The sequence below is a fragment of the Brachyistius frenatus genome, unplaced genomic scaffold (assembly GCF_029030835.1).
Source record: "Brachyistius frenatus isolate BFR_SWC_R1_liver_20210118 unplaced genomic scaffold, ASM2903083v1 Contig_6, whole genome shotgun sequence".
Classification (NCBI taxonomy): Eukaryota; Metazoa; Chordata; class Actinopteri; family Embiotocidae; genus Brachyistius; species Brachyistius frenatus.
Window position 1 is genome coordinate 5,018,328 of NW_027210605.1, and position 14,652 is coordinate 5,032,979.

A 14,652-nucleotide genomic window follows, 5' to 3' on the forward strand; every position below is an offset into this window, starting at 1 on the left:
TAATGTTTCGTTTCTTCTGAGGCTGACTTCGTGGGTGTGCCTAATCTCCTCGATTTGTTACTGCAGCTGTACTTCATAAACTAGAGCAACCGCCCATGTGAGCTGCTCCGGAATTGAAAGCGGTCAGTCGTCTTGGGGATTTCCTCATAGAACACATCCAGTGTTGATGAGCGTTGTATCCGTATTCAGACGCGCAGCCCGGACGATTTTTTTTTTTGGGATAAATAATAGGCTTATTTATCATGGTTGAAAAAGAAAGTTTACACACACGCTGCCAACTTGGACTTGAATTCTTCGATTTTTTGAGAGACACCAAGAGAGCATCCAGCACCTACACGATTCAATCAATAACAGATATTTACATCTCAGAGTTCAGGACCAGGTGGGTACTTCGCCACAAGAGCTCTTTATGTTTCAGAAATGCATCCGAATTGAAATGGGGTTTTTTTTTGCGTTTCTTTTAGGAACGATGGAACCAGATATCCGAGCTTCAGTTCGGTCCTTTATGCGCTGCAATATTTTAACAAAATAACAAGAAGAAGAAACACTATACGCATCAACTCCGCGGTATGTACTTCTGCATTTCATAGCAGGCCGGTTGGCGGAGTTTGGGTTGTCTATTGTAACACTTGTTATTGTAATGGTAAAAACAAAATTAGCAAACATGTCACCAAACATATGAAACATCTGTCAAGTCCCACTAAAACCGCACAGAAACATCAAAGTTAGTGAACTGTTTGAGATATAGCTACTACTTAGAGCATGTATTTTTTTTTCAGTTATTCTAATGCGATTATATATTTTAGATTCTAAAAAACGTTTCTCACATCATTTGAAGTCACTTTATTTCTACATTTCTATCCTCAGTAACAATTTAATTTAATTTATCTTTCAAATGGACATGACATCCAATATGTTTCACACTATCATTGTTTTATTGATAATTTTCTACGGAAACAGGTCTGGCTCTTATCTAATATCTTATAAAAAAAATTAAAACATTTTTTTTATTATTATTAACAGCATTTATCCAGTTAAACATCTATTCGTTTTTGTTTTTTTGTTTTTTTAAATCCAGGAACATTGATATGAATTATTTCATAAATATTATCTTCATTTCGGATTTTTGTAATTTTTTTGTATGACTTTTGTACTTAAATAGAGCCGTAATAATTCATGTGTATTCTATTGTAGAAACATTTATTGCATGGCATGTTACCACACACTTTTTTGTGTCACACGTCTTTTTATTTTATTCCCTAAATTGTACATAAATGCAAATTTACAGATTAAAAGGTACAAAGTAAAATGTATAGCTTGTCACAAATGAGGTCAAACAGTACACTGACTTATTTGTTTTCTATATGAACCCTTCCTTCCTTCAGGTCATGGAATTTTATCTTCAGCATGAATAAGAAAATAAGAAATATAAATGCGATTGTGAAATTATGTTAAATGGTCTGTCGTAACCTTGGGGGTTAGGATCGTCCAGGTGTCCTGATGTGACTTATCTCAGTCACTGAGATATGTTTATGGCAAACAGCTCTTGCTACAATTCGTCACTGAGAGAAGACACCTTGTTCTCATTTTAGTTTTGTAGAGAGAAGGGGATAGTTAACAAAGTCTATTCTGTCTATAATGTGTGAAGTCTGTTTCCTCAAACCGTAAACTTTTTATTTTTTAAACAAATAGACCGACCAGAGAGTTTTCCTGTGTTCACTGTGATTCAGCTGTTGTTACAAACTCAAACATTGTTGCATCATTCATGTGAAAAAAAATGCTGACTGCAGGGTTTGGTTTTTTTCCCAGCATTTTCAAAAAGATAAATAATTTATGATATTATTTAACCCAGTAAGAATAACACGCATGTTCTAAATGACATGTTGGGTTTGAAAAGTTATGCTATTAATTGTTAAGATGAATGACAGCAGCTTTTTTTTTTTTTTTTTTTTTTTGTGGCTAACCATAAGAAAACATTTCCTGAGATCTAATATTTGAAACCATCGGCAGCAGTGTGTCATCTCGGTGTTTTGACTCAAACCCCCTTGAAATTTATGCCTTTGAATATTTTAAGACGAAGCTTGTTCTTATGTGTTTTTAAGGATAATTATTAAGGAAACCTTTTATAGCAAATGACAGTGAATGTCTCGTTAAAAAAAATTAAATCTACATGAAGTGATAATCTGCACAGGTCAGCTCTGTTCCTCTGGACCAGTGGCGTACACACAGGACTCGTCAGCCTCAGCCTGTCCAGAACACAGCGGCCACCCCTGTGGCAGCGCAGGACTTCAACTGCTCAGCAGATGAGGAAGAGATGGACAACAAAAACCTGAGAAAACTGGCCGGGCGTCTAATTGAAAAACTCAAGACAGACAGGTAACAGGACAGACTCCTCATCTCTGTGGGGGTGTTTTTAAAAAAAAAATTTTTTTTACTTCTGCTTGTAAATACGAGTCAGATTTTTTTTATTTTTTAAATGTTGACACATACAAGGTGGTTCTTCTATTTATTTCTACACTACAATCCTCAAGAGTCCAACACATCTGCTGATTTTTTTTTAATTCAAATTGTTTAAAAAACTGGAATGCGTTTTTGATTTAAAGATGATAAGTAAAAGTAATGTGAAACGTTACAATCAAACGAAGGTCATCTGATAAAACGAGACTTACAGAAGCTAATTTAACTTGTGTGGTGTTGCGAAAATCAAAAACATCTCAAGAAAGAGTGTGGATAGAGTTGTAAGTAAGTAACTACAGAAACTAATATGACTACAGTCATACACAAAGTTCTGAATTAGACAACGATGTTAACTTCCGTCACTGTACTTGCACTCACAACAGGCCTTTCTATGTGTCTGTCCGTTTGTCCATCTGTATCTTGAGTTGCACATTACTCTGCTGCTCTTAAAGTGCATCATCATCTTTTTTTTTTTGCACCCACAGGTCTCAGTTGATCTCTGACCAATGTGGTATCAGGATCACCTCCGACTATCCGTTTGAGGATGGAAAACTTGTGTGGGACTTGTGTGGAGAAGACACAGATCAGGTATTTATGCTTTGAAATCGCAGCCCTTTTTGTCATCTGCCGAAACATTCAAAACCATGTTAAATCATTTTACAAACGTGAAGCACTACTGCATACATTCATTTTGTTTTGAGTTATTTCAGAGGCATGTGTTAAAGCTGAAGGTGAAAAACATTGGAGCAGAACTTGTGCACTTCACCGAGTACACTCCACTGCAGACGCGCGGACCCTTCACTCTGTCGGATAAGCACAAGTTGACCAAATCCAAACCTCTGTCACTAAAACCAGGTGATGCAAATATCACAAACAAGTTGACCGTCATTTGAATTCACGAGTCCACATTTGAGAGAGAATTATGGCCACAACAAACCACTATGAATGCTTTATGATATAACATCATTTCCTGTTGTGTTCTGTTTCTAGGCGACAGCTATGAAATCCAGGTTCACTTCCTCTGCGGTGAGGTTGGAGTTTATATTGAGACACTAGCGTTTGCCTTCAAACCAGTGCAGCAGCCGGCTTTCTACATTGTGCGCTTTATTGAGGCTCAGGTTCAAACTTCTTTAGGACGGGAGCTGAGAAGTGTAGCCCCCTACAAACCTCGCTCCCTCCGTGCCCGAAATGTAGAATCTCATTACAAGATCATTGATTGGCAGCGACCCAAAAGGTAACACCATTTACTCAACTCACTTAAATATGTACAGTAAAACATTAAACGCTGTATGCCTCATGTTGCCTTATAGTGATAGATCCAACGTTTTTTATTAGGTCTTCTCCTCCCAGGCAATTAATAATGATGCAGCAAACTGTGTGGCTTAAAGAGTATAAAATACCAGCAGACATGAACCAGTTTATCAAATCACTGAAGCAGCCTCCTCTCCACAACGATAAAAGGTAAATTCACTTCAATTTATGGTCAAAGCACAATATTGTAGGAATGACTCTTAAAAAACATCAACTTCATCAATATCATGTAAATGTAGCCATTGTGTAGTGAGAGAAAGCACTGGACGGAAACAAACACAAATGATATAAAACAGCCGAGCTTCAGTGCTATAACATGCAGTAAACGCGACCATGCACTTTTCACATGGTCTGTTTAGAAGGGCCATGCTGGAGAGTCCCTTGAGCTGGGAGAACTACACTGAGAAGCTCCATCTGCTGCTGTATCTGGAGGAGCTTCAGATGCATGTGGACATCAGGAGATACAACATCCCCAACGATGAAGCGGACTACGCTGTTATGAGGACAGATCCGGTCAACAAGAAACTTCATGTTCTGGAGGTAAATAAGTTTGACTCTCATCCATTAACTTGTATAGTTACATTTTACAATTGTAAGTAGCACCAACTAGATTCTGTACTCACCTCAAGGGTATCCGCCATGCCTGGTAGAAAGAGACAAATAGAACAGACAATCGGCAGTGAATAGTACAGTACACTACAGTAGTAGAATTACTCATCCAGTATAAGGCAATCATTAGTGAGCATGTGACTGCTGGTTTAATATGCTCTGATTGCAAAGTGCATGAATAAAACAGAAAGTTATTGAAGTTTAACAGATTATTTTTAGGGCTTTTCAAGCAAAAATACTTTTCGAATTGCTCTGAACTGACACACACACACACACACACACACACACACACACACACACACACACACACACACACACACACACACACACACACACACACACACACACACACACACATCAAGAGAAGGAGAGACTTACTTGTGCTGTAAACTAGAGCTTAACAAATGCCATCCACCTTCTAAAACCTTCGCCTTTGACAAAACTAATGAGAAGCAAGACTTTCACTTCATCTTTAAAATAAGGGCTATTTTCTTTTCTCTGGAGGCCAACATCAAATTTCTTCGTGTGGCCATTGATTATTGATCATTTTTGTCATTGGATGGACTGAGATTCACTCAAACAACTGTGCATAGCTGTAGTCGGCTTAAGTGCTAGCTTTAACTGCAGAGTTTGCACTAAATCTCATCTTCATATATTTTTTTGAAGTTCCACCCAGAACCTTTTGACAGCTATAGTCGTCTTTGCATGTGTCTCCTGTTTGCAACTTCACATCTGATCTCACAGCGCTACACAGTTTTACCTGGCAAAGCTCCAGTGCTTGCTAGCAACTTGTTCTTCTTCTCTTCATGTCGTTTAATGGCGGCTGCAGACATCTTTTAGGTGTATTACTGCCGCCTTCTGGAGTAACACATAACAACCAGGTGCCGGGGGGAAAAAACACAGGGGAAATAAGGAAGGGTTGTATACACAAGTCGATTTTGTATATTTTAAAGATTATTCGATGATTCAAAAATTGTGACTCATCCCTCGTTATTTTTGGAATAGCCTATCACATCGGTCTGCCCGCTACTCCTCAAACTGTTTCTTTAAATTTCCTCTGGTTGTTCAAAGTGCTAAAAAGGGTAAACATTATTATTACCCCTCCACACTGGTGACAGCTGTCCCATTCTCATGAACATGATATGTCAGGAACGTCATGAGGGAATTTGTTTAAATTTGGGCCAAACGTTTACTTGGGCTCAAAGATAAACTGAGTCGATTTTGGTGTTTAAAGGTCAAGGTGTGACCTCTGAACAATCTTGCAAAGTAAGCACATGATGCATACATTTTCTGGCAAACGAAGTAAAAAAAAAAACAGAAGTTGAGCTATTTCTGATTAAAGACCTTCTCCAGTAAATATCAAGTTTTCAACCTTGTTAACTTGTCCATTTGGTGTTTTGCATATTCATAGATCTGCACGTATTGACTGAAGGCAAAGGTGCAGAATTTCACAAAAAAACACTCTCAGGCATTAAGGGTTTTTTTTTCTTAGAAAAGACTTCTAAATGTGTCATTTTAATAGTCGGGTCTGTTTTTTTGGGGTTTAATCAATGCCAGAAGAGGAACTGTAACTGCCACAGAGGTCAGACCTTCGGCCAGTTACAACCTCAAGCAAGTCAAGAAACTGAGGGAAAAGAGTATTGTGTAATTTTTGGAGGTACAAGTCGTTACCACAATAACTCCAGAGTGTGGGGCGAGAGGGGCTACCACAGGACGATGCGGTAGTCAGAAGTGCCTCCTACATTCTTTTTCCATCTTGAAGATAACCCTGATAAAGTGTTACTTCCTGGGCCATTGAGCTGCAGCACAAAGTGTAACTGTCAGCAAAGTGAAGGAGAGTTTAGTTGACGTGCACATCTAGTTTTTGCAATGTTCCTTTTCTGATCGCCTCTTATTGTATAATTAACAGCTCCCTTATTAAAGGTCAATTCCCGTATGTAAATACATTTCAGGCTCAAGACGTTCTTCAGTTAGGTCTCTCAACAATATAAAAAATAAACAACATACACACACTGGCCACTTCAATAGGTGTAACTGTTTAACTGCTCATCGAAACTAATCTCTAATCAGCCAATCACAGAAACTCAATGCATATAGGCATGGTCTGCTGGAGCCAACAGGAGCCACAGTGTTGCACGTTGTTCACACGCAACAGGTGTTCTCCCCTCATATTCTCCTGCATATTCACTGACATAAAATGAATTTTTGTAATTATTTTCACTCTTGTTCACCTACCAGTTACCTGGTCTGTCTGAGAACCGGCCATCCCTGATACGAGGAGACAACCTGATCGTGTATCCCGTTGGAGTAAGAGGGGTGAAGTACCACGGCTGCGTCCACAGCGTGCAGCGGGACAGTGTCAAACTGAACTTCATATCAAAGTAAGATCAAGGCATCACAGTGACAAACAACAACAAAAGTCAATGAAATACTGATTTGATGGTTTAAGTTTAGGTTTATTTTATGGTAGGGACCATGTACAAAAAACATGAATCACAAAAAGAGAGGAGATGCTCTGTACCAGATTTAGCTACTAGCTAAATTTCCATCTGCAGTCCCTCGTGAACTGTTAACAGACATATTAGTGACTTTCGATATCTAAATTTAAACTGTTTTTCTGAATTTCTCTGCAGGTTCCAGTGCCCTGAAGGCACACACTTCCATGTCGAGTTCTCTTTTAACCGGCTGAATCTGAAACTTAAGCACAGAGCAGCAGACCAGGCAACGCAACACAACCTGGAAAAGGTGTTGTTTCCTGATGCAGACCCGTCCTCCTATCAGAAAACTGGGCTTCCCAACCTCAGGTTAGGCACACGAGTGGATTGAAGTTTCTTTATATACAGTCCATGTGTTAACTAGCATGTCTGTAGTATCCCTTCCTCTACATATGACACAATGTTAGACAGTTCGACACTTATGACACTGGTCATCTTAGGCTGGAATTGTGGTTCTCCAAAGATACACATAAAGTTCTCTGTAGGTTGGTTGCAAAGCCGACACACACAAATCCCAAATCTCAACAGCGTCTCGTGGATCTGACCATCAAGAAAGTTGATTGATTGATCCAACTCATGTCGGGAGGCTGATCTGAAATGAAAAAAGAAAAAGATAAATGCTCAAAATCCATGCCAGTACAACAATTTGGTAAAAAAAAAAAAAAAAAAAAAAAAAGTTAACAATATCTCCAAATGATCCCGAGGACATTTGCCTAAGGTCACAGCGAAGAAGCAAGTTCCAGATTTAAGATGGCGTGAAAAGGGTGTGGCTTCAAAGAGCTTTTGCTGAATGAAATACAAATGCAGAGGGAAATGAGGATTTCCATAGTAATGATAAGAAATACTGCTTGCGGCCTTATTATTTAATGTTTGATAAAAGCTGAGTGACAAAAATATTTACATGTCACACTAATGCTTTGGATAAAGCCAGCCAAAACCGATGCTTTAGTCAGTAAGAGTGGTCCGATCATAAGTGGACAACTCTAATAAGTACGATAGCAACAACTGGTGACCATGTGTCTCCACATGCACCTTGAGTGACCACGACCTCACGAGACCTCTCAAATGATCTTCCCCGCTCTATAAGCAAATTTACACAGACATCTCCTAAATATACAAGTAAATAAACACGTGAACACGTTCAGAAACGCAGGGGATGAGTCGAAGAGACCCACATTTAACAACAGGCGGCTCTTACACAGCTGTGGGTCTGATGTGTGTCGGAGATAAAAAATAAAGAAAACGACAACCAGAGGAAGCCTTGGTAAAGCAAGCGTCACTTACAGTTTATTTGTGTAATCACTAAACAGCTGCTTTATTACTGCGACTTCTGCAGGTAAACCTCTTCTGCTTTCTGTGAACAGTGTGCAGCACCACAACGTACACACGGCAGGGAGAAGCTATAACCTTCACAATTAGTAGAGTAGTAGTAGTAGTAGTAGTAGTAGTAGTAGTAGTAGTAGAGTTACACACGTTTTTGTGAGTGCTGGTCAAGGCGTACCTAATGCAACCTGACGGTAACCCTTGGGAAAACAAGAGTGAAAAACAAACTCAGGACTGTTGTACTGAGAACAGCGTACAATTATTGTATTGATTATGCTCTCCAGACTGCCGAAGTACTCTATGTGACTGTGATACCTCTTTGCAAAGAGTAAAAAACGATAAAGACACCTGGTGTCGGAACCTTTTATTTCATTTCTCACCAAAAATACGATGGAGGAAAATCCACAACAGCACACTAGCTGACCATGTGCGATCTGATCACCTAGGAAACATATTCATGTCAAAAGTGAACAGCCTCAGTGTTTTTCTACGTGTAAACATTTCTACTTGTGATTCAGCTCCGTCATCGTCATGATCCTCTCTCTTTCTTTGGATAGCCTGTTCAACCCACAGCTGGAGACAAACCGTGAGCAGTACCAAGCAGTGCGACACATTGTAGCTGGCACATCCAGGCCTGCCCCTTACCTGGTGTTCGGTCCACCAGGAACAGGTGCGTCAAGTTCCATCATATTACTTCTTCCACGGGCCTTTTAAAAGTTTTACTGTTTAAGTAATTTAGGTTTGACTTTTTATCCTACCAAACTGCTCACAAATCAAGAAATTCTATTCACTTGACTTTATTTGGATGTTTCTTGGTCTGTTCAGGCAAAACTATGACTCTGGTAGAGGCCATCACGCAGATAGAGAAATCCCAGACCTCCTGCCATATTCTGGCTTGCGCTCACACCAACAGCGCCACTGATCTGCTCTGCAGCAAGATCCTGGAGAATGTGGACAAGCACAAAGTGTACCGCATGTACGCCAAATGCTCTGACCCGAAACTTGTCCCCGAACAACTAACGGTCAGTGCCGGTTGCTTCTTGTATTCCAACTCATTGCAAAGTGAAGCAGATCTCTCACCCAGAAAGTACCTCCCTCGCTATCGTTCCACTTATTATTGTTCGTGACATTAAATCACACACAATCTTCACAAACATCACAATCTGCCCTCTAGTGGATTTCACGATGCATTCGCAGTATCGACACATCAATCAGAACACTTTGCTGTCTTGCTGCAGTAAGGCCGCTTCCCGGTGCTTTGTATCTTTGATTCTGTTGTTTATGTACATTGAACATTGTGGCACTTTACAGGCACACTCTAACTTGGAAGAGGAGGAATTCATTTTTCCTTCGAGAGAGACGCTGATGCAGTATAAGATCATGGTTACCACCCTGTTTACTGCTGGAAGGTAGCGAATGACTCACCTGCATGACATCGCATACTACATTAATTACATCCTGTTCATGCTCTCTGTCATCCAAATGACTAACAGTCAACACAATAGATGAACTTGAGGGATTTGGATTTGCTACCGTACTTTTGATCTCTGCAGGTTGATCACAAAAAACATTCATCCAGGATATTACACTCATGTGTTTGTGGACGAGGCTGGACACCCCGAGGAGACCGAATGTTTAATCCCATTGGCAGGTAAAAAAAACAACAACAAAAAAAACCAAAACAGAAGTGTCATCTGTTTTTGTACTGAACTTGCGTTGCGCGATGGCTGATTTTTGTTATCTGTGGTACAAAGGGTTGCTCGACGCAAAGTCTGGTCAGGTTGTTCTAGCCGGAGACCCCAAGCAGCTCGGACCCATTGTCAGATCTCCTTTTGCGATCAAATACGGCATGGGTAAGTACAGACGCACTCACACACACTCATGTTCTTAGCATAACTTCACTGTAGTAAAGGAAAGATGTGCAGGACTTTAATTTACAAACGCAGTCTCACTTTGTATGCTGCCGTTTCACTGGTTAAAAGTCCGTGCTGTCCGCAGGAGTGTCTCTCTTGGAGCGCTTGATGAAAGATTGCTCTCCGTACCAAAAGAAGGACGGCGTGTACAACAACTGCTTCGTCACCAAACTGCGACGCAACTACAGGTGTGGCAGAGGAGACGGTTTTAGATTGTGCATTGGCAGAAAACATGTACTTCATTTACCAAAATGCACCATCTAATTCATTTTCCTTTCTTTATTTTCAGGTCCCATCCTGACATTCTGAAGATTCCCAATGAGCTCTTCTATGACGGAGAGCTGCAGGTTTGCGCAAATGAAGATTCACGCAACTGCTACTGCAAATGGGAAGGCCTCAAAAAAGAGGTAATTAGTCTTCATTTAGCACAGATATAGCGCACAGTTCATGTGTGAACAGAAACAGTTCATTTACACTGAGAAAACTGACATGCAGACCAACTGGTGCTGCAACACAAACAAGAAAAACCTATCATTTAATGAGGAGCCTGAAGAACAGCCCTGTAACTGACTCTCTTTTGGTTTAAATTTTGAACTGTAATTTGACCAACATTGTTTAAAAAAAAACCAACATTTCATGTGTATCTTCCAGGGCTTCCCTGTAATCTTTCATGATGTGACCGGTGTTGCTCAGCGTGAGGGCAGTAGTCCTTCATTCTTCAACATTGCAGAAGTGGAGGTGCTCATAAAGTACGTGGAGGATCTGCTGCAGACAAAAGGCCAGAGGGGCCAGCCTACCGTCGCAGCCAGAGACATAGGCATCATCGCCCCCTACAAGAAGCAGGTCTGAATTTACTCCCATCGAACACTGAATTCAAATGGTCACGTCTAATTATCTAATTCTGTGTAAGTTAAAAGCTGCAGCTGTCTTTTTTTTTTTCTGGGTGTCACATAGGTGGCGAAAATCCGCAAGTTCCTGGAAAAAGTTGGGAAAGATCTCAAAATTAAGGACATGGATGACCTGAAGGTACAGTAACTAGAAATTGAAACTAAAAAAACATAAGAAGCGCGGAGTAGCCAATATGTCCTGAATAAACAATATATACGTGTGTGTGTGTGTGTGTGTGTGTGTGTGTGTGTGTGTGTGTGTGTGTGTGTGTGTGTGTGTGTGTGTGTGTGTGTGTGTGTGTGTGTGTGTGTGTGTGTGTGTGTGTGTGTGTGTGTGTGTCTCAGGTTGGTTCAGTGGAGGAGTTTCAAGGCCAGGAGAGGACAGTGATCATCGTGTCTACAGTTCGGAGCAGCCCCAATTTCCTAGAGCTCGACAAAAAGTTTGAACTGGGCTTCGTCAGGGATGATAAGGTAAACAATACATAATAACATGCAAACTCACTCTGGTTGTTTACACATTATTGTAACGCACTGTTTTCTTGTCCAGAGAATCAATGTGGCTATGACTCGAGCCAAAGCCCTGCTGATTGTGGTGGGAAACCGCAGAGTGTTGAACACAGTTCCTACCTGGGCCCGGTATGTCACACGGCGACCTCCGCTTTCAGCATACATACGTTAACGTTGAAATTCAAGAGAGCGGTTCATGTAAACTTCAACATTTTTGTCTCTCTGTCCGCTCGTCTGCAGCTTCATCCGGCACTGCAGCGATAAAAGAGACTCTGTTCTTATTAATTATCTTCATGAAGAGGAAGAGGAAGAAAAGGAATTTGTCTCCAGATTAGCTCATCTCTTCATCCAGATTGTAGCTTCAGGTAACAAATATACCAAATATATATATGTATGTATGTATATATGCAAGTATATATATATATATAAAATAAGTATTGAACACGTCACCATTTTTCTTCAGTAAATATATTTCCAAAGGTGCTATTGACATGAAATTTTCACCAGATGTTGGTAACAACCCAAGTAATCCGTACATACGACAAAACCAAAACAGATAAATTCAGAAATGAAGTTATGTGTAATAATGTGAAATGACACAGGGGAAAAAGTATTGAACGTGCTTACTGATATTTATTTAATAGTTTGTACAAAAGCCTTTGTTGGTAATGGCAGGGATATATCAGGGATGACGGCTTCAAGACGCCTCCTGTATGGAGAAATTAGCCGTATTCATTGCTCAGGTGTGATTTTGGCCGATTCTTCCACACAAACAGTCTTCAAATCTTAAAGGTTCCGTGGGCCTCTTCTATGAACTCTGATCTTCAGTTCTTTCCATAGATTTTCAGTTGGATTCAAGTCAGGTGATTGGCCGGGCCATTCTAGCAGCTTTATTTTCTTTCTCTGAAACCAATTGAGAGTTTCCTTGGCTGCGTGTTTGGGATCATTGTCTTGCTGAAATGTCCGCCCTCGTTTCATCTTCATCATCCTGGCAGATGGCAGCAGATTTTAAATTTTTTTTTTTATCAAGAATGTCTCGGTAAATTTTTCCATTCATCCTTCCTTCAGTTATGTGAAGTTTGCCGGTACCGTATGCTGAAGAGCAGCCCGACACCATGATGTTCCCACCTCCAAACTTCACCGTCGGTTCTGGTGTTTTTAGGGTGATGTGCAGTGCCGTCTGTCCTCCAAACGTGGTGTGCGTTATGGCATCCAAAGAGTTCAATGTTGCTCTCATCTGACCAGACTACATTCTCCCAGTATTTCACAGGCTCGTCCAAATGTTGCGCAGCAAACTTTAAACGAGCTCCAACATGCTTTTCCTTCAACAATGGAGTCCTGCGCGGTGAGCGTGCGTACAGGCCGCGGCGGTCGAGGGCATTACTTATTGTTTTCTTTGAAACAATTGTACCTGCTAATTCCAGGTCTTTCTGAAGCTCTCCGCGAGTGGCTCTTGGCTCCTGGACAACTCTTCTGATAATTCGTTTCACTCCTCTGTCAGAAATATTGCGAGGAGCACCTGGTCGTGGCCAGTTTATAGTGAAATGATGTTCTTTCCACTTCCGGATTACGGACCCCGACGGTGCTCACTGGAACATTCAGAAGTTTAGAAATGCGTCTGTAACCGACGCCATCAGTATGTTTTGCAACAACAAGGTTACGAAGGTCTTGAGAGAGCTCTTTGCTTTTACCCATCATGAGATGTTTCTTGTGTGACACCATGGTGAGCAGACACCTTTTATACCCTTATAACCTTTTATAGGCCTTCAGTTGGGACTGAACCAGCTGATATCAATTTGCACTGACAAAGGGGCCGGATTGCTTTCTATTTACCCATAGATTTCAGCTGTTGTCTTGGCTTTATTACACTTCATTTCTGAACTTATTTGTTTTGGTTTCGTTGTATGTACGGATTACTTGGCTTGTTACCGACATCTGGTGAACATGTCATGTCAATAGCACCTTTGGAAATATATTTACTGGAGAAAAATGGTGATGTGTTCAATAGTTATTTTACCCCGCTGTATTTGAAGACTTTGAAGGAATAAATCTGATTCCCACAGTCTGGACAGACATGGATGTAAACTGCAACTAACTTGATTTATGGAGACGTACAACCATGAGGCAATACTTTTAGTTTTCATGCGCATCTGCCTTAAATCAATATTTTAAAAACTTTATACTGAAATTGTCCACTTTGTGTTCTCACCGTTTATCTTTTTACACCAGTAGAGACTGCAGAAAGTACCATTCAGTAGTACCTGGGCCCCGAGTGGAGGAAGGACGCGAGCTGAAGGAGAGCCTGGACCTCCATCGTTAGCCCTCGAAGGGATTCATTATGATTATAGTTGGGCAAATTGTTTCACCAAATACTGTGAAAGTCTCCTAAAAAAAAAAAAAAAAGGGCTCACCGGTACCTTCCTACATTTTAAAAAGGTACAGAACAACAAAATAACATACCAAAGTACATCTTTAATGTCAGCAATAGAAGAAGCAGATTTATGCTCAGCGAGTGAAGTTAGTGTACGTCTGTCTCGGTGAACTGCAGTGCCATAAAGTTCCCTTTTAAACGGCTGCGAACACCATCTCATGGTGACAATGACTTGAATCTTCAATTTTAAATAGATTTATACTTTTAGCACTTTGTAGTTTGGCTTTCTTGAAGAAATTGTATTTCCTCGATTCTTGTTGTTCTGGGTTTTGTACCCTCGTGGTTGAAATGCGCTTTATTGTAAGTCGCTCTGGATAAAAGCGTCAGCTAAATGAAATGTAATGTCATATACATTTCTTGAAATTAACTCGACCGAACACAGCCACGTCTGCTCTTTTAGAATCAACTAATCGAATGGTTATTTGTTGATAAATTGAACAAAACTATGTGATGCATCCAGTGTATTTTTGAATCAGTGTTACGCCATACATGTCATTCATATTCACCAATTGAAAACATTTTAAGGCATTTTTTTTTAAACCAGATAATGACATAAAACATGAAATGAAAATGAACTATTCGGGTTTTGGAAGGAGAGTTTTTTTTTTTTGTGGAATCAGATTTTGATTTTGATACCAAGGAATAGCATAAAAACCATGTAATAGCCTTTGATGTACTTTTAATATGTAATAGGTATACATGGACTGAGTGTTCTTTGA

At 40.2% G+C, this 14,652-nt stretch overlaps 1 protein-coding gene across 1 annotated transcript; it reads left to right on the plus strand.

Annotated features, from left to right (window-relative positions):
- Positions 1 to 232: 232 nt before the first annotated feature.
- On the plus strand, positions 233 to 14,379 carry LOC138614235 (putative helicase mov-10-B.2). Its single transcript, XM_069687547.1, has 23 exons — positions 233 to 382; positions 465 to 567; positions 2,192 to 2,376; positions 2,943 to 3,045; positions 3,159 to 3,312; positions 3,448 to 3,691; positions 3,808 to 3,918; positions 4,128 to 4,308; positions 6,616 to 6,758; positions 7,011 to 7,181; positions 8,753 to 8,865; positions 9,021 to 9,217; positions 9,507 to 9,604; positions 9,749 to 9,846; positions 9,950 to 10,048; positions 10,194 to 10,296; positions 10,398 to 10,515; positions 10,760 to 10,951; positions 11,063 to 11,134; positions 11,341 to 11,466; positions 11,543 to 11,631; positions 11,743 to 11,867; positions 13,732 to 14,379. The coding sequence occupies exons 1-23, from the start codon at positions 243 to 245 to the stop codon at positions 13,758 to 13,760; spliced, it is 2,994 nt and encodes a 997-aa protein (XP_069543648.1). The 5' UTR covers positions 233 to 242; the 3' UTR covers positions 13,761 to 14,379.
- The last annotated feature ends 273 nt before the right edge of the window (positions 14,380 to 14,652 follow it).